This window comes from Somniosus microcephalus, chromosome 26 (assembly GCF_052327205.1).
Source record: "Somniosus microcephalus isolate GS21.2 chromosome 26, FLI_Smic_1.0, whole genome shotgun sequence".
Lineage (NCBI taxonomy): Eukaryota > Metazoa > Chordata > Chondrichthyes > Squaliformes > Somniosidae > Somniosus > Somniosus microcephalus.
Window position 1 is genome coordinate 29,520,602 of NC_141012.1, and position 20,178 is coordinate 29,540,779.

The window sequence follows — 20,178 nt, forward strand, 5'->3', positions numbered from 1 at the left end:
TGCCAGCAGACATTGGAGGACCACCAGAGGAGGAGGAGCACCAAGACGGGAGGGAAGCACAAAGTGCAAGGGCCGTCCGTCAGCGGCTTATTGCAAGTCGGTTCTAGGCCCCCTCTCGGAATGGCTTGTGCCATTGAAAGAACATGAATGGAGCCGCTCCGCAAACCCTGAGGCGGTCAAGGCAACAAATAGTTCAAAGTGCAAACATGCACAATCTGAATAAAGACAATTTTTTATTTAACAAACTCTGTGCCCTTCCCGCATGACAAACATTTACAGAGAAACCCCCCAAAAAACAGTCAGACACAAAACTGGCTCTCACAACCTGGAGACAATGAACAAAACAGTTAAACAAAAATGCCCATGATCCTCGGCCTTCATAAAAAACAAACACAACATCCTCGGCCTTCAGAGAAAAAAACACAACATTTTGCCACACCTCCTACTCTTTGGCCTGCGAGGGTGATCTGCCTCGCTTGCGAGATTTGCCTCTTCCCGCCCTGCAGCTCCTCAATGGGACCCCAGTGGCTTGCAGCAAGGCTGGGGGAAGGCTGCTGAGGGTCAGATAGTGAGTTGGCAGATGCCCGTGGGGGATAGCCTGGACCAGCTCTGGGCCTGGAGGGCCCGGCTGCTGACTGCTCCAACTCTGCTTGGGCGGCAGCAGTCTGTCCTACGGGTGGTGGCAGCTGCAGTGGAGGAGTGACAGTGTTGGCAGCTGCCAACCTGACAGAGCACAGGCACTCCCTGGTCGGACGAGACACTGGCACTCGCACGGGCCAGCACTGAAGCATGCGCAGCAATCTGCTGAAGCACAGACTGCTGGGCTGGTGCGGCGAGGGCCCCGGTGATTCCTGGCCGATCCAGCGAGGGTGGCAGCAGTTAGTGCTCGTGTGGCCCTGATCTGTGTCTGCATCAGACCAGCCAGTGACTGCATGGCATGACTAAGCACTTGGCTGGAAGCCGCATGTGATGCAGCGACGTCCTGCTGACTCCTGGCCTGTGATGCAGCGACGTCCTGCTTACTCCTGACCTGTGATGCAGCGACGTCCTGCTGACTCCTGGCCTGTGATGCAGCGACGTCCTGCTTACTCCTGGCCTGTGATGCAGCGATGTCCTGCTGACTCCTGGCCTGTGATGCAGCGACGTCCTGCTGACTCCTGGCCTGTGATGCAGCGACGTCCTGCTTACTCCTGGCCTGTGATGCAGCGACGTCCTGCTGACTCCTGGCCTGTGATGCAGCGACGTCCTGCTGACTCCTGGCCTGTGCTGCCCCAAATTCCTGCAGACTCCTGGCCTGTGCTGCCCCGAATTCCTGCACACTCCTTGCCAGTGACTCTATGGAGTCAGGCATCCTTGCCACTGCAGCCATGAGCTCAGTGTGCCTGCGCTCAGCCTGGGCGCCCATTTCACCAAGGAGCTGCACCTCCTCTGCGCTCACTGTAGCAGGACTGGAGGCCGTACTCACCCTCCGGGGAGAAGGCCGCCGAGCTTCCCTACCCCTCCCGCGTTGCTGCAGCCCGCTGGGCCCCGGAGCTTCACCCTCCTCAGACCCTTCCCCCCCCTGCTCCCCTCCAGGGAAGATGTGTCCCCATCATGGCCATGGGCTGCCTCGGCTGAGGGTGGCACTGATGGTCCGGCTTCCTCTTCCTCCTCCTCGCCTTCCGATTCACTCTCAGTGCCAGCTTGAGGGCCCGCCTCCTCACCTGGCGAATCAGCATCTGAAAGCAGGGAGGCACAAGAGTTGCTTTAGTGTGAGGACAGGGCAGCAGCGAGGGAGGCATGAATGCTGCTATGCACTGCATTGGTTCGAGAGTGGCAAAGGATGCTGGTGTGAGGCACAAGTGGAAAGAGAGAGGTCAAAAAGGTGATGACCTTACCATTGCTGTCCAGAACGGGGTCGGCATCTCCAGTGGCGACGGGGCCAATCAGGCGGCCTGCCATAATCCGCTCCACTCGCTGCTCCAGGTCGCTGAGGTCTTGTAAGCTCAGGACGGCCTCCCCCGGTCCATTGCTGCTGCCTCCTATTGTGGGCCAGCTTGCCCTGCAAGAGAAAGGACGGGCTCTGAGTACAGTGTGAAGCCCTGATCTTGGCTGCACTGCCTCCCATGGTGGAATAGCCCTGACCGTGTCAAGCCCTGATGTTGCCTGCACTGTCTCCCATGGTGGAATAACGCTGACATTGTGAAGCCCTGATCTTGCCTGCACTGCCTCCCATGGTGGAATAGCCCTGACTGTGTCAAGCCCTGATGTTGCCTGCACTGCCTCCCATGGTGGAATAACCCTGACATTGTGAAGCCCTGATCTTGCCTGCACTGCCTCCCATGGTGGAATAGCCCTGACAGTGGCAAGCCCTGATCTCGCCTGCACTGCCTCCCATGGTGGAATAGCCCTGACAGTGTCAAGCCCTGATCTCGCCTGCACTGCCTCCCATGGTGGAATAGCCCTGACAGTGTCAAGCCCTGATCTCGCCTGCACTGCCTCCCATGGTGGAATAGCCCTGACAGTGTCAAGCCCTGATCTCGCCTGCACTGCCTCCCATGGTGGAATAGCCCTGATAGTGGCAAGCCCTGATCTTGCCTGCACTGCCTCCCATGGTGGAATAGCCCTGACAGTGTGTCAAGTGGTGAATGTGCATGTGATTTTCATGAGAGTCCCATAGGTGTTGGATGAGGGCTGGGCATTGGGGCTTTCAGGACCCTTTGGCCATAAAGTGAGGTGCACATGCAGGGATGAAGAGGATACTGGAAAGGGTGCTCACCCTGACAACCCGAGTGAGGTCGTTGAACTTCTTCCTGCACTGCGTTGGTGTCCTAGGGACCATGCTGCTGGAGGTCACTCTGTGTGCCACCTCCCTCCAAGCTTTTCTATATTCACTGGGCAGCAGCCTCCTGCCACTGTCAGGAAAGAGGATAGGTCGCCTGCGCTCCACTGCGCCAACCAGAACCTTCAGGGCACCCTCACTGAAGCGCTGCGCTCGCTCCCTGGCCTTCTCCATGGTCGTGGGCGTACCGTTGTCGAAGCAGGTTTGTCCAGGCCTAGAATCAGGGCTCCAGTGTGCAGGGCGTGGCTGCAAACTAAATCAACCCTCCCCCTTTAAGAGCTGACTGGCGCCAGCGTGTCTGCCTGCAATCGATAACTCGCCGCACCTGCGCTGCGCCCGCCCTCGGTGGTAGCGCCTCAGCTCGCCGGTTTAGCGCCTTATGATAGTCGTGCACCGCCTGCTTTAGCGCAGCATCAACCTCTTGGGGTGATGCAACTCAATTTCGGCGAAGGTGGCGCTAAGTTGCGCCGGGCGCTAAATTTAGCGAATGCTCGGTTGTAGCGCCCCAAACGTGGCGATACTGAATTTCTAGGCCTATTTGTTTTATCAGCTGGAATGAACACACAGTAGGTGTGTAAACTTTTTGAGAAGCAACAAGTTGCACATTTTTATCCCAAAACCATTCACCGGACTTGTGGGTTGAAGGACTCGGGTGCCGCTGCTGTAAAATCCTTCTCAGCATTGGTGTCATATTTGACCCTGAAATGAGCTTCTGACTACATATCCGCGCCATAACTAAGACCGCCTATTTCCACCTCCGTAACATCGCCCATCTCTACCCCTGCTTAGCTCATCCGCTGCTGAAACCCTCATCCATGCCTTTGTTACCTCTAGACTCGACTATTCCAACGCACTCCTGACCGACCTTCCACGTTCTACCCTACGTAAACTTGAGGTCATCCAAAACTCGGCTGCCCGTGTCCTAACTTGCACCAAGTCCTGTTCACCCATCACCTCTGTGCTCACTGACCTACATTGACTCCCGGTTAAGCAACGCCTCGATTTCAAAATTCTCATCCTTGTTTTCAAATCCCTCCATGGCCTCACCCTTCCCTATCTCTGTAATCTCCTCCAGCCCCACAACCCCCCGAGATATCTGCGCTCCTCTAATTCTGGCCTTTTGAGCATCCCTGATTTTAATCGCTCCACCATTGGCGGCCGTGCCTTCAGCTGCCTAGGCCCTAATCTCTGGAATTCCCTCCCAAAACCTCTCCGCCTCTCTACCTCTCTTTCCTCCTTTAAGACGCTCCTTAAAACCTACCGCTTTGATCAATCTGTTCCAGTTTCTCCTTAAGTGGCTCGATGTCAAATTTTGTTTTATAACACTCCTGTGAAGTGCCTTGGGACTACGTTAAAGGCGCTATATAAATACACGTTACTGTTGGTTGCCCACTCGGTAATAATTTCAACATTCTCCTGTTTCTGTCTACATGTATCGCTCACTCACCTTCTGCCTGGTACAGCCCTCCACTCCTACTGGATCACAGACGTGTTAAACCACCTCCCATCCCAACTCCATGCAAGGCCCCCCCCAAAATTTTTACCTTAAAAATAAAAGCATGCTTTATGTATAAGTTGGGATGGATGTGAATTATGGGCATACACTAGTGATGTGGCTAAAATAATTTACATGTGAGTTATGCAACCTATGACAGTTCATGATTTATTTCCATAAGTAACTCGTTCTTACTATGTATTGCCCATGTGTTTCGTAAAGGGATTTCCACATCACAGAATTGTCAGTAGACCTTTCATTTATTTACAAACTGCTTTATAGGTCACCTAGTGATGACATTACGTCAAAACCCATTGGGCCAAAACTTGCTGGAGTTGGACAGACTTTTTCCTGCACCCTTGAACTCAAAAAAATTTTTTGCACCGTAACTTGCTGGAAGTGCGAGCTGATAACAGCGCAGCGAGGGCAACTGGGACCTTAGTGAATGACAGGACCACCAGTGTCTCTCCTTAACCAATCAGATTTAAGGATTGAGAAAGAAACAACCGAGAAGGAGGGTGAATTAGAGCCAAATCAGGTGCAGAAAGATAAATAGAGGGAAAGAAAGATTGGATTAAGGGAGAGAGAAAAAAGAGACAAAGGAAAATAAGAAGAAAAAATTAAAAATTTGAAATTTTCAAAATCTTTTCACAACTTGCAGGAATGAGACTCAACAGTTTAAATTGTTCCTTTTCTGGGCTAGAGAGGTTGATTTGCATTGCATTAACAATTGTCATTGAAAGGGTACTTAAGCTGTTAATTATGAGCTCTAACTTTATGCGGCAGGTTTAACGGGCAATTAATATGCAAATCCCGCAGGTTCTTCACAATAACGGAGGCTAAGGGCCGGCTGCCGTTTGTATGAGGCAAATGGCAGAGCGACATAAGCTGACCAGCAAGCTCTGGAGATTCGCAATTCACGGCGTGTCTCTTTATCCCCTGAACTTGCTGGCCGATTTGTGCATTAATAACAGCGTGCGTCGTTAACACGCCGTTATTGTTCCAGGATGATCTGGCCCATTGCCTTAACTCTGTGCTTTTGGTCCAATAAGCTTTTATTTCTGCACTCAGTTGCCTACCAAATTATTACATTACGTGGGGAGAAATGTAATCAGGTTACTCGGAGGTGTACCAGTTCCTAATGTTCAAACACTGTCTGATACGACTATCGGAGACATCACCATGGCTCAAAAAAAACTTTCTGTCTTCTGTTTTCCCACAGGTTCCACTCAGACAAAACACATCCCAGATGAAATTCCAGGAGGAATTCAGCTTTACAGTGTTTCCAAGTTGTTGCTCATTATAAGCTTTGTGTAAGTAACAATTTACAAGGTCCTGTCTCTGACAATTTCATTGCACGAGATTCTGAGAGACATGGGGACGTACGGCAGGCAAGTCTTTGTAAGCTCGTAAAATCAGTTGTGAATTTGCCCAGGGAATTTTTAGTTAAATGGCAAAAAATAATTTTGAATTAAACTTTTACTGGAGTCCCCTGTTCTATGCCTATGGCACCAAATAGCAGAGCACTTGGAAAACAGTGACAGGATCGGACAAAGTCAACATGGATTTACAAAAGGTAAATCATGCCTGACTAATCTACTGGAATTTTTTGAGGATGTAACTGGTAAAATAGATGAGGGAGAACCAGTGGATGTGGTGTATTTGGACTTTCAGAAGGCTTTCGATAAGGTCCCGCATAAGAGATTAGCGTGTAAAGTTAAGGCACATGGGATTGGGGGCAAGGTATTGACTTGGATAGAGAACTGGTTGGCAGACAGAAAGCAAAGAGTTGGAATAAACGGGTCTTTTTCCGAGTGGCAGGCAGTGACTAGTGGGGTACCGCAGGGATCGGTCCCAGGAACCCAGCTATTCACAATATATATTAATGATCTAGACGAGGGAAGTAGATGTAATATCTCCAAGTTTGCAGACGACACAAAGCTGGGTGGGCGTGTGTGCTGTGAGGAGGATGCCGAGAAACTCCAGTATGATTTGGACAGGTTGGGCGATTGGGCAGAAGCATGGCAGATGCAATATAACGTGGATAAATGCGAGGTTATCCACTTTGGTGTAAAAACAGGAAGGCAGATTATTATCTGAATGGCAATAGATTGGGAGAAGGGGAAGTGCAACGAGACCTGGGTGTCCTTGTGCACCAGTCGCTGAAGGTAAGCATGCAGGTGCAGCAGGCGGTTAAGAAGGCAAATGGTATGTTGGCCTTTGTAGCGAGAGGGTTCGAGTACAGGAACAAGGATGTCTTGCTGCAGTTGTACAGGGCCTTGGTGAGACCACACCTTGAGTATTTTGTGCAGTTTTGGTCACCTTATCTGAGGAAGGATGTTCTTGCCATGGAGGGAGTGCAGCGAAGATTCACCAGGCTGATACCTGGGATGGCAGGAATGACGTATGAGGAGAGATTGGGTCGATAGGGCTGATACTCGTTGGAGTTTAGAAGAATGAGAGGGGATCTCATTGAAACTTATAAAATTCTAACAGGACTAGACAGACTAGATGCAGGAAGGATGTTCCCGATGGTTGGGGAGTCCAGAACCAGGGGTCACAGTCTAAGGATAATGGGTAAGCCATTTAGGACAGAGATGAGGAGGAATTTCTTCACCCAGAGAGTGGTGAACCTGTGGAATTCTCTACCACAGAAGGCAGTGGAGGCCAATTCATTAAATATATTCAAGAAGGAGTTGGATATATTTCCGAAGGCTAAAGGGTTCAAGGAATATGGGGAGAAAGCAGGGACAGGGTACTGAATTTGGATGATCAGCCATGATCTCGTTGAATGGCGGAGCAGGCTCGAGGGGCCGAATGGCCTACTCCTGCTCCTATCTTCTTTGTATCTATGTACCAACGATGTACACACCTAATAAAATGTCACATACATGGTTCCCTTGAGTTGTAATGGTAGTAACGTCTGTCCCAATCCCATGCTGCATTTGCAGATGAGCTGTTTTGCCAGAAAAAACATTGGATTAAGTGTTTGGGGGGTTTTTTGGTTCCTAAACTGCCAGTGTTCAAAAATTCTAAAGGGTTTTGATAAAGTAAATAGGGGGACAATTATTTGCAGTGGTCAGTGAGCAAGTAACTCAAAGGCAAAATCTATCATCAACTAAGGAATGACGAGAGAGGTTAGGAGACTTCTTTTACGTCGCGGGCTGTTAGGATGGAATGCTATCCTGGAAACAATGCCAGAATCCATAATAACATTAAAAAAGGACGTGCATAAATATTTGAAAAGAAACAAAAGGGTATGGGGAAAGGGCAAGGGAACGGGACCAAAGTTCCCTGCAAGCTGCCTGGCCGTGCAGCGCTCCAGGGAACCCCCACAGCCGGCTTGCCAGCTTTTCAATACAAAAACTGCGCATGCCCGGTGTTTTGAATGGCCCCTTAAAGGGGCCGTGCAGCACCAAATAAAATTAGAGGGCCCACTGACTTAGACTAAATGGATAGATCGTTCCGAGAGCCAGTGAAGATAAAATACGCAGAATGGTCTCCTTCTGTGCTATAAATTCTGTAAGTAGATAAACCAGGGTAATAGACCCAGAGCATCGGGGAATTGGGATCCCCCATTTCATTTGCTGCTTCCTAAACACCAGGGCTGGAATTTTCCGGGGTGGTAGCTGGCGCGATCGGAGGCGGGTCGGGTGGAAAAGTTGTTATTTTTGGGAGCGGGTCAGGAACCCGCTGTCATCTCGCTCCCATTCGCCTTTCCCCCCGGCGCATCTGTCATTGCGGCGGGCGACCCAATTGAGATGATTAACAGCTGGTTGTCAGACCCTTAACAGGCTTTTTTTTTTTTACTTAATTTTTTAATTTCCCTGCATGGCCACGGGAACCATGCTACTCGGGAAGCACATCTGTCTACCCGAGGCGGGAGTTCCGTGGCCATTGCTCCAGCTGATTACTTGACAGCATCAAATGTACAGTAAAAGATCCCACCTGACAGATGATCACTTTCCTCAGGCAGAAGCTGTTGTTCAGTCCATTTCCAGCACAGATTCTACAGGCTGCAAGTCTTTCCAGCAAAATCTCCATCCAGTCTCACCTCATTGGAAGAGCTCTCTCACCATTGACAGATCGCTTCAGTCATCTGTACTTCACCTGCCATCTATTCCATCAACATGGGTGCCGTTTATACTGTCTCACCTTGGTCCTCCGAATCGGACCACGATCAGCCCCAACACCAGCAGCACCAACAACAACAAAACCAACCTTCTCCGCAATCACCTGATGCTGCACAGGACACAGGGCATCAGCACCCGACCACATTGCTGCCCGGGAGGCCAGGGTTGGCCTCACCACGGCCAGATTTACTTCACTTGATGCTGTACACCCTGGCTGCCACATGATTATGCGCCAGGTTGGCACCACCCCACACCAACACCATAAAGCATCCCTACAATGTCCAAGCCATTCCTTTCATACTCCATCACCATTGCGGGGGGTACCGTTATGTCTCACCATTCACTGCAACTCACTAAGCCACTTCCAAAGGTGAACACAAATCTGTCCAAGACTGGAAAGTGTTGAAAATAAAGATTTTTATCTTTGACACCACATTAACAGAAACTTTGCATAAACATTAGATAAAACACCCAAGTGGCTACCCTTGTGTGTTAGTTGGTATGATTGGACTAATGAGGGTGAGTGTGAGGGGTGGCTAGTGAGATGGGGATGTGATAATGTAGATAGAGAGGGATGGGTGGAGGTGCAAGGTAAGTTGGTGTGAGTAAAGATGTGCAGGAGTAGGGTAGGGAAGGCAGAGTGATGGGGGTGTGATGAGTGGCACAGCAGGATGCAGTTGAGTGTGGCTTTGTACTAACGTTTCCTGATCTATTGAGAGCCTTGAAACTTTTGTGGCACTGCACCCAGGTCCTCCTGACCACATCCCTGTTTGTGCCCTCCTCTGCAATCTGCAACCAGGCTATCTTTGTCTCCTGGGGAGGTCTCTTCCACCATCAGAAGGGAAGAAGACCTCCCTGTGTGCTCCGACTCCCTCCATAAGTATACGGAGGGAGTCATCAGAGAACCTGGGTGCAGCCCTCTGCCTCTGTGCAGTCATTGTCAGTGTTTGCAGTGCTCCAATGCTGTGGTGCATTGACAGCACTATGTTAGATTAAACATCGAATCTAATGTGGCCACGGCCCCTTAAAAGATCCCGGCTGAAAATGCGTCATGAATGACGTCACCAGACCCGCACCATTTAATTGGGCTGAGTAACGCGCCGAGCGGGCTTAATAGGCCCTATTAAGGTAAGTTAGTTTTCAGCAGCAGGATGGAACCAGCAGCGGGGTCGCGACCCGCCACAGACACCGCCCGCACCCCCGCCGAGATAGGCAAAATTCCGGCCCAAGGATTAACTGTATAATGTTAAGAAGAACAATTGGATTTTCAGTGAGTGAGAGAGTCCACTTATGTGCTCAGTGCAAAAGTTGAGAATGAAATTGTTCTGCATGGTGGGGAAGCCATTACAGTTTACCTTCCCTCCCAGAGGTATCTAGGCAAAAGGAAACTGAGCTTCAAAAACTGCCAGGCAGCTTAGAAAAGATATGTTAGCTTCCAGTTTCCTTTTCTTTAACTCCACAGAACGAGAGGGCATCAACCCAGGGTTCTTTATTGTGTTTACGTGGAGTGTGTTTCTCTCTAGTTTCTATTTGACTGAAAGTTTAAGTAAACTCATCTCCCGGGTGATTTGTGGCAGGGACCTGTTATCTAATCTTGAAGATTAGAAAATTCCTAATTTGGAATTGGTTTCCCCATGATTAACAGCAGCGTCGGGAGCGGCTCGAAAATAGAATGAAGATTAGCTCCATTAGGGAATGTAGGCACTGTATAAACATCATACTTAAGCTTATTATAGTATATAACTGTGTTGTGTCAACATACAAAATTCTTACAGGGCTTGCAGGGTAGATGCAGGGAGGATGTTTCCCCTGGCTGGGGAGTCTAGATCCAGGGGTCACAGTCTCAGTATATGGGGTCGGCCATTTAGGACTGAGATGAGAAGAAATTTCTTCACCCAGGGGGCTGTGGAGGCTCAGTCGTTGAGTATATTCAAGACAGAGATCGCTAGATTTTTGAATATTAAGGGTATCAAGGGATATGGGGATAGTGCAGGAAAGTGGAGTTGAGGTAGAAGATCGGCCCTGATCCTATTGAATGGCGGAGCAGACTCGAAGGGCCAAATGGCCGACTCCTGCTCCTATTTCTTATGGAAACCTGCCATAGCTTTCTGTTGATAAAAAGTGATAAATACTGCAAAAAATATTGGCCCAGAATTTTCCGGGAAACGAACGGTGCATTTAATGTGCACACTGTTATTAGTGTGTAAATAATCCAGCAATTTGTGGCGAGGAAGTGATGCGCTGTGAGTTGCGTATCGCCACAAGCTGCTGGATGAGTTCCGCCACCACACCGTTAGCCTCACGAAAACCGGAGCTCACCGTCAACCTCGCCACGGGTTTCAAGAAATTGCTGCATTTCCGTTGTTAAAACGAATTAAACTCACCGCAGCAAATTAGGGCTGGCACTTAACGACATAAGGACCCCTTTTAATGACAAGATTTACATTCCTGCAATGCCACTCCACCTCTTTGGCCCAGAAAGGGAACAGTTGAAGCTGTGGCGTCTCATTCCTCCAGCAAATTCTGGGCCATTGTATTTTATTTAAAGTACAAGGATAATTTTTATGGGTAATTCCACAGTTCCGCACTCCCAGTGTGCAGCCAGCCTAACATGCAGCACAGTTCAGAGAATGGGGTAGAAAGATATAGCCCCATCTCCAGTGCATGCTTCCCCCGTGAGTGCCGGCCACACTGGGATTGTGGAATGACCCCTTAGCATCAAATAATTGAGTTCTATTCTTTCAGAATAAACTCTTGATTTGTGCATGACCTGTTGTTATTTATCTCAGAGGGTTAAATCTGCTCCAAACACTTCAACTGCTGGATTAATACAGTCAGGTTAAGATTCTCTCATGTATTTTCTACTGTATAAAGATGTTTAGAAGCTGCAGGGCTTTAGCCATTTGCAGGCCAGAGCGCAGTATCTGTAGCTGAAATGACTGTACATAAATTTGTTTCTAGTCAAGTTTCCTTATTTAAACTAGGTTCACTTTGATTTAACATGCTATCTAACTGGTTCTACTGTTTATAAGCCTGACCATGCCGATTGGTACATTCCAAGTAAATGATGTAGATGAGCCTCTCCATTTGAGACAGCAAGCTTCAGTAATTGCTTTAACCTCACTGTGCAGGACCTTCTGAGAAGCGTTCTTTCTGATCACTATTTTCCTCTTCTGTTTACTGCTCCCTTTAGGATCTGTTTAAGGTACAACTATAGTTCTTTTGCAGTCTCTTAAAGTTCTGCTTTCTGTAAAATACTTGCATTACATAAGGGACTAACTGGTTTGGATAACAGCATTTACGGCTCACTAGAATTAATATCAGCTTAAAAAATGACAAACTAAATATCCAATTTAAAGGACAGGTTAAAGGGGTTTTAAAGTAAGTTGAGTTGCTGGACAGCCTCCGCTCCAAGTATATCGTTGGGGAATCTCAAACTGCAGTAGACGTTACCCAGTTTTTGTTCTAATAAAAAAGTAAACTTTTACATTTTGCCTTTTTTTTATTAAAACAAAGATTAAAACCGATAAATTTGTAGCGCTGATGGCTGATTTGCACTCCCTACATGCGTCTTATTCTTAGTGGTGACGGTAACTATTTTGTTCTCTCCGCAGCCTGGTGTTACTAGTATTTCTGAATATGATGCTATTTTACAAGCTATGGATGTTGGAGTATACAACGCAGAGTCTCACTACCTGGCACGGGATCAGGCTCCAGGAGAGGTATTTTATACTCCGGTTTTGCTTGGTGACAAAAGTCAATCTAAAGGAGATTTAACCAAATAAATGACTTCAGTAGGCACTGGACTGTAACTCTACTTCCCTTCTCCTCCCTGGGTATTTATATCTTGTGACTATGATGTATGCAAGGACTGTCTTTGCATTTTCACTTCCCACAATTGGATTTTGAAGCAAACAACGTCAAGAAATAAACCAGTAGAGCAGCCAACTGGGCCACTTTATATTTTCAAGACTGTGAGATCGATAGGTTTTTGTTAGGTAAGGGTATCATAGGATATGGAGCGAAGGCGGGCGAATGGAGTTGAGGTACAGGTCAGCCATGATCTAAGGGAATGGTGGAACAGGCTCGAGGGGCTGAATGGCCTACCCCTGTTCCTGTATTTCTGTTGGAATTCAAAATGATTCTCTACTATTACAAAATAAAGGTTATATCATCTGGGCTGTTGCCCAAGTCCAGCGATCCACGTAATTGGGTCAGCCACTCGATTTTTTTGCATTCGTGGTTAGTAATGTTATGGGAACCACTTAGTTTCATCATAACACACCGCCAGCAGCTCTTATGCCATACACAGATTTATGCATGCAGTCAATATTTTTTAATGCAGACAAAACTGTATCCGAAAAATTTTCAAGTCAATAAAGCTGTCATAATTCAAGATGGTCGACCGGTCAGGGGACAGAGGGACCCAGGATATTGTGAATATTCACTCTGGTTTTTAAATAGTACTGTACCAGTTTACTTTGAACTGCAGCTTCCGTGTGAAACGGCTGAACTACATTACTTACATAAAGTTACCTGCAAGACTCCTTCCCCACATATTACCAGTGCAGTACTCAAACCGCCAATCAAAGAAGCACAAACCAATCACAAAGTCTGTCCTCACTATGTGTAATTAATAATGGTAGACTGCACAGGTATTTTTAAATAATCATCACTTAAATGTGACCATTTGCATAGCACCAATGGCGTTGGCCAGTGGGCAGTGGCTATGTAAGTGCAGGATAGTTCTACCGAATTTCAATGCTCTGACCTGGAAACGAAATGCTTTCCGTGAGTGCTGTTGCCTGGACAAACTGAGCACCGCTGGTTTATGAAGGAAGTCAGCACTTACCAAAACTTAAATAAAACCAGAAAATGCTGGAAATACTCAGCAGGTCAGGCAGCATCTGTAGAGAGAGCGAAACAGAGTTAACGTTTCAGGTCGATGACCCTTCGTCAGAACTGGAAAAAGTTGTATTAATCAAACTGCTCATAATTATGTCAAGGAATATTTTATAATGTAAGGGGGAAAAAATGACCAGTGACATCCTAAAACGCTGCCCCATCACGCCGGTTCATGGATAATTTTACGTTTGTTCCCAGATCAGAGCCTCGGAGTATAAGATTTCCTGATTAGAGACTGAGCAATGCATTTTTTTGGATTGTTGCATAATATAGTCACGGATGAATCCGTGTTGATGGTATATGACTCCAAATAAACATCCCACCGCTCCATAAGCACATTGCATTGATGCACCAAGCTTAGCCACTTTGGTCTGTTTTTCACTGCCGTGCATTTTTTTTGATTAAAACACATTGGGGTAGAGCTTCCAGTTTGGGCGCAATTGGCAATCCGAGTACCAATTGCGCTCAAAATTTCGCAAGTTTTCCAAAGTGAAATTTTGGTTCAAGTTTCTGGTGAAACTTATTTGCATAACCACAAATGTATGATCATCCATGAACCAGTGCGATCGGGCAGCGTTTTACAACGTAATTGGTCATTTTTTCCCCCTTGCATTATAAAATGTTCCTTGACATAATTATGAGCAGTTTGATTAATACAACTGAAAATGTCTTTATCAATATATAAGCATACTAGCTGGGGTGAGCCCGGCGTTGCCGAGGCTTTTTCGAGGGCATGTTGTTGTTGGAAGAGAGAGAGAGAGCGACTGGGGAGGGGTGGGGGGGCGGCAGAGAGAGACTCGGGGGGGGGGGGGAAACAGAGAGAGACGGGGGGGGGGAAACAGAGAGAGACGGGGGGGGAAACAGAGAGAGACGGGGGGGGAACAGAGAGAGACGGGGGGGGAACAGAGAGAGACGGGGGGGGAGGGGGGAACAGAGAGAGCCGGGGGGGGGGGGAACAGAGAGAGACTGGGGGGGGGGGTGGAACAGAGAAGCTCTCCACCCCCCCCCCCCCCCCGCGATTTCCCGAGGCTCTCCCCCCCCCCCCTCCCCCGGCGATTTCCGAGGCTCTCCCCCCCGCCCCCCCCCCCCCGCGATTTCCCAAGGCTCTCCCGCCCCCCGCGATTTCCCGAGGCTCTCCCCACCCCGTGATTTCCCGAGGCTCTCCCCACCCCCACGATTTCCCGAGGCTCCCCCCCCCCCGCGATTTCCCGAGGCTCTCCCCCCCCCCCCCCCCCCCCCCCCCCGCGATTTCCCGAGGCTCGCCCCCCCCCCCCCCCCCCGCGATCTCCCGAGGCTGTGTGCTGGCGTCACGGGGGCCGTGCGCATGCGTGCCAGCGTCAAGGCGGCTGCGCAACTGGCGGCCTCTTCATTTTTTTTAAACTCATGTCATGGGGTGGCGGGCCGTGCGCATGCGTGGTTTCAAGACCGCCGGCGTGCCACGTTGCCGGGGTAACGGGGGCCGTGCGAATGTGTGCTGTCGTCAAGGCGGCCGCGCAACTGGCGGCCTCTTCTTTTTTTTAAACTCATCTTTCACCGATTAAATAAAGAGAGAGCAGCAAAAGAGGAGGAGGGAGTAGGAGTCGTTCGGTAGGCCCATGCAAGAAGGACGGTTGATGTGAATAGGAGGCAGGGCTCGGCTGCCGGTTAACTAAGTGGCCCCTCGGGTCGGACGCAGGCCTGGTCTCGAACGAGGAGCCAACTGCCCCGCCCACCGCGTGCGCATTTGCTAAACACAATTTAAAACACAAATAAATTGTTATTTAATTCCCTAACACATCATTAAAATATTTACCTTAGTTCCCTAACACACAGAAAGTGTGGGGGGAAAAAATCGTGGAAAATCAAGATGGCGGCCACTCACCTCGGTTCAGAAGGATAAGGCCCGCACACACACGCACCGATTGGTCGACCGGTCAGGTCACCGAAGCGTAGGATTGGTCAATCGTCGAGTCACTCGACACTCAACTGTAGGACGGCACGCGCCAGGAACCCGCCGTCCGATTGGTCGACCTTGATGTCACACGGTCGCTAATGAGATGCTAATGAGCGGAACGCTAAACGTTTTTGGGATACCGCGGGCGGGATTTTTGTCCGGCCGAAACGTAAATACGCCTATGACCGGTCCGGAATCGCAAGCTTTCTTTTGAGTCGACGCGCGCGTCGGTACGCTCTGTAACTTTCAAACGTATAGAGAACGGACAGACAGACATCGGGACAGACAGAAGAGCCACTTTATATATATATATAGACTAGCTGGGGAGCCCCGCGTTGCGAGGGCAATTTTGGGGCGCTTGGTCTCCCTGCCCCTGTGTGTCCCCCCTCTCCCTGTCATGTCCTCTCCCCGTCCCCTCCCTCCCCTCGCCCACCCCCACCGCTCCCCCACTCCCCTCTGTCCCTCTCTCCGGCCCCTCCCCCTGCCTAGCGCCTGAGGTCCGGAGCTGATGATTTGCTTCAATTTATTTTCAAACTTGGGCACCGCAGAAAGAAAAGCTGCCATTTCAGTTCAGTGTTGAAGGTTGTAAGTCTTAATGCTGCCGTAGAGTGCCTGAGCATTCCAGATTTATCACTGTGGTGTAGCTTGTAGCTCCAAAGTCTGATTACATGTGGAATGATTTCTGACCAGGCTTGTGTGAATGGGTTTATCCAGCTGGTCTCCCTGCCCCTGTGTGTCCCCCCTCTCCCTGTCCTATCCCTCCCTCCCTGTCCTATCCCTCCCTCCCCTCCCCTGTCTCCCTCCCTCCCCTCCCCCACTCCCCTCTGTCCCTCTCTCCGGCCCCTCCCCCTGCCTAGCGCCTGAGGTCCGGAGCTGAGGTCCCCCGCGTATCGCGCGGCTGATGGACGGCCGCTGTGGGCGGGCGGGCGGCGTGAGCCCCCCGCGATTTCCCGAGGCTCTCCCCCCCCCCCCCCCCCCCCCGCCCCGCGATTTCCCGAGGCTCTGCCCCCCCACCGCGATTTCCTGAGGCTCTCCCCCCCCCCCCCCCCCCCCCACCTATTAAATTGTTATTTAATTCCCTAACACATCATTAAAATATTTACCTTAGTTCCCTAACACACAGAAAGTGTGGGGGAAAAAATTGTGAAAAATCAAGATGGCGGCCACTCACCTCGGTTCAGAAGGATAAGGCCCGCCCACACACGTCAGGTCACCGAAGCGTAGGATTGGTCAATCGTCGAGTCACTCGACACTCAACTGTAGGAAGGAACCCGCCGTCCGATTGGTGGACCTCGACGTCACACGGTCGCTAATGAGATGCTAATGAGCGGAACGCTGAACGTTTTTGGGATACCGCGGGCGGGATTTTTGTGCGGCCGAAACGTAAATACGCCTATGACCGGTCCGGAATCGCAAGCTTTCTTTTGAGGCGACGCGCGCGTCGGTACGCTCTGTAACTTTCAAACGTATAGAGAACGGACAGACAGACATCGGGACAGACAGAAGAGCCGCTTTATATATATAGATTAAATAAGAATTGTCTAGTCCGCCACCTGGGAGTAACCTGATTTTAAATAACTGAAAATGATTTTTAAAAAAGCTATACAGAACCATTTACATGTTCCATTGGTGTACACTAGTCAGTTTCTTAGTAAACTAAATATTTTTTAATATTTAAGATCTTTTAAAAAGTGCCAATTAGTGTCCTTAGTGTCAGCTGTGGCTCAGTGGGTAGCACCCTCGCCTCTGAGCCAGAAGGTTGTGGGTTCAAGTCCCACTCCAGGGACTTGAGCACAAAAATCTAGGCTGACACTCCAGTGCAGTGCTGAGGGAGTGCTGCACTGTCAGAGGTGCCGTCTTTTGGATGAGACGTTAAACCGAGGCCCCGTCTGCTCTCTTGGGTGGATGTAAAAGATTCCCATGGCACTATTTTGAAGAAGAGCAGGGGAGTTATCCCCGGTGTCCTGGACAATATTTATCCCTCAACCAACATCACTAAAACAGATTATCTGGTCATTATCACATTGCTGTTTGTGGGAGCTTGCTGTGCGCAAATTGGCTGACTCGTTTCCCACATTACAACAGTGACTCCACTTCAAAAATTGCTTCATTGGCTGTGAAGTGCTTTGGGATGTCTGGTGGTCGTGAAAGGCGCTATATAAATGCAAGTCTTTCTTCTTTGCCTAAAAAAAAATCAGCTTAATTTTATGAGCCTCCTCGAAGGGCCGCAAGCAGACACAGTTAACATAAACTCGCCATGGTGATGAATTCGATCGGGGGGGGGGCGTGGCCAGTTTTGTGGGCGGGGCCGGCTTTCAGCGCGATGTTTTTTAAACCAGCGCAAAAGATCGCAGAACCTCGGTTTGCGCCGGACGTAACTTGCGCTTGAAATTCTGCGATCTTTTTGAACTGGTTTGGCTGATTTGGGGCGGATTGCGCTGGATATACCAGCGCGACCTAGCCCGCAGCCTTTTTTTCTAACTTGTTTCTTCTCTTCCGTGCAGCAAACTTCCCCAGTCACAGGTGGAGTGGGCCCAGCTATTAGAGTCCCAACAGCGTTACCATGATGCTGAACTACAGAAATGGAGAGAGATTTTAAAATCATCAGTAGTGCTTCTAGATCAGGTGACCGTTATTTCTTATTGACTGGTGCAGATCGGCAGTGCAGTTCCTGCAGTGGGCCAGCACCCACTGGTGATTTGAAGACTGATTTCAGCGTACACCCCACCCCTCAGTGCTTTTTTTAAAAAGTTGGTAGAATTGATTACAAATATTTGCCTTTTTGTGGCATGTTGCAGTGGATTATTTAACCCTACCCCAATCAACATTTTGTATCGCACAGTCATCATGGAGGGCTGAGTGGCCTAGTGGGTTAGTACACTGACTTTTCACCTCGAGACTGGATTCAAAGCAAGTCTATATTGATGAGATGAAAGTCATGTATTGGATTTTTTTAAAAATCATGTGTAAAATGAGTTTGGGGAATCTTAATTCACTTTTCAGTGGGCAGTGACTCACAAAACTGTCCCTAAATTGGCATGAATTGCCAGTAAATTGCCAATCTTACTTCGAAGGGCCACAGGCGGCTAGCAAATGGAAAATGACACACTGGTGCAACGGGGTGCTGCTCTGCGATTAGGGATGAAATAAATTCTTGGGGTATAGTTGAGAGAGCTTTACTCTGCATCTCAGCAGACTATACATGACCTACAGGACAAGTGCTTGCTTCTAACACTGGGGCCTAGGTTTTCCAACGTGCCCTCCCTCCCCTCCCCCCACTTTGATTGAGGTGCATCTCCTGCAGAATGGGACATCCGCCTGCCCCCCCCCCCCCCAAGATGGCCCCCAACTCCAACCATATTTCCACCCCAGGGTCATTTATATTTGAGAGTCAGACTCTCCGGCATTTGCACCACTCTGCAGATGAAAGCTTGCTGCAGCGGGTCTCGAAAGGGCTTGCCTGAGCAGCAGGGAGAGGCAGCTCTCTGCCTATTAAATTCCACCCCCCTCCCATTACCCGAAAATGTTTCATTTAGATGATGGTGCCTGCGCATGGCCACGATCTGAGAGCTTTCACGGACCTTTCTCCTCATGCCATGTGACTCTCCCCTGCCCCCACTGACCTCTGAACACTAACAGGAGGCCCCTGCATCCAGCATTCCAAAGGGTGAAATGGTGGGGAAACAGGAAAACACAAGAGAAGGCCGTGTTTCCCTCATTTGAATGTTCATCCACCCATATATGGGTGCATGCAATTTACCCCAACAAGCCTAGTCACCAGAAAACAGCAGGGAGATGGGGATGCAGTGGAGCATGGCCTTAAGTAGCTTTCCACCTCCTCCCACAACAGAACCATTGATAAATCAGCTCAGGATGGGGTGACTGAAACGAGAACGTGTTCCATTACAACAGTGACTACACTCCAAAAGTACTTCATTGACTGTGAAGCGCTTTGAGACGTCCGGTGGTCGTGAAAGGCGCTACATTAATGCAAATTATAAAATTCTGACAGGACTGGACAGACTAGATGCAGGTAGGATGTTCCCGATGGTCGGGGAGTCCAGAACCAGGGGTCACAGTTTAAGGATAAGGGGTAGGCCATTTAGGACAGAAATGAGGAGGAATTTCTTCATCCAGAGAGTGGTGAACCTGTGGAATTCTCTACCACAGAAGGCAGTAGAGGCCAATACATTAAATATATTCAAGAAGGAGTTGGATATATTTCTTAAGGCTAAAGGGATCAAGGGATATGGGGAGAAAGCCGGGACCGGGTACTGAATTTGGATGATCAGCCATGATCGCATTGAATGGCGGAGCAGGCTCGAGGGGCCGAATGGCCTACTCCTGCTCCTATCTTCTTTGTTTCTATGTAAGTATTTCTTTTATTTCCCAGCACCTAACATCCTTTATGTTGCAAACACAAAATTCACCAAATTGAGGGGAATTTGTTTTTTTCAAACTGAAGATCCCACTGGTGCGTGATCACATTCTGCATCTTAACCGGGTGACTGCGCACGTGCGCGGAGTGTGAAAGATAAGCAGCCGTGAATCCTGAAAATGTTTGTACCCACATCAATCTGGCCTTCACAAAAATAGCTGCTGAAGCTGACTAGAGGATACACGGGTCTGTGAATCCCAATCTGCTGCTAACCGCCTGCTTGACAGAGATTACCAGTTCCAAATTTCAGCTCCGCCTGCTGCCAGGAAGATTAACCCTTGCAGAGCCTGTAGTGTTTTTTGCCCTAAGCTGACAGAGCAAGAGCGAGGAAAGCTATTGTGAACTTGTCTGTTATTACATTTTAACATTGCTGCCTCCTTCGAATCAGAATTTTTCCGAGTTTCCACCCAAACGCCAGGTCGGTGGGAGAATCCGTGGAGAAGTTAAACATAA

The 20,178-nt window shown here is 49.2% G+C and overlaps 1 protein-coding gene across 23 annotated transcripts in view; it reads left to right on the forward strand.

Annotated features, from left to right (window-relative positions):
• The window catches only part of gramd1ba (GRAM domain containing 1Ba), a 458,121-nt gene that overhangs the window by 430,895 nt on the left and 7,048 nt on the right, over positions 1–20,178 (forward strand). For 22 of the 23 annotated variants that reach the window (XM_085968004.1, XM_085968003.1, XM_085968011.1 and 19 more), the window contains 3 exons: positions 5,539–5,629; positions 12,064–12,171; positions 17,792–17,912. In XM_085968004.1, coding sequence (XP_085824130.1) covers positions 5,539–5,629; positions 12,064–12,171; positions 17,792–17,912 — 320 coding nt within the window. The remainder of the gene's footprint in view (positions 1–5,538; positions 5,630–12,063; positions 12,172–17,791; positions 17,913–20,178) is intronic. The other variant, XM_085968016.1, reaches the window with a different exon arrangement.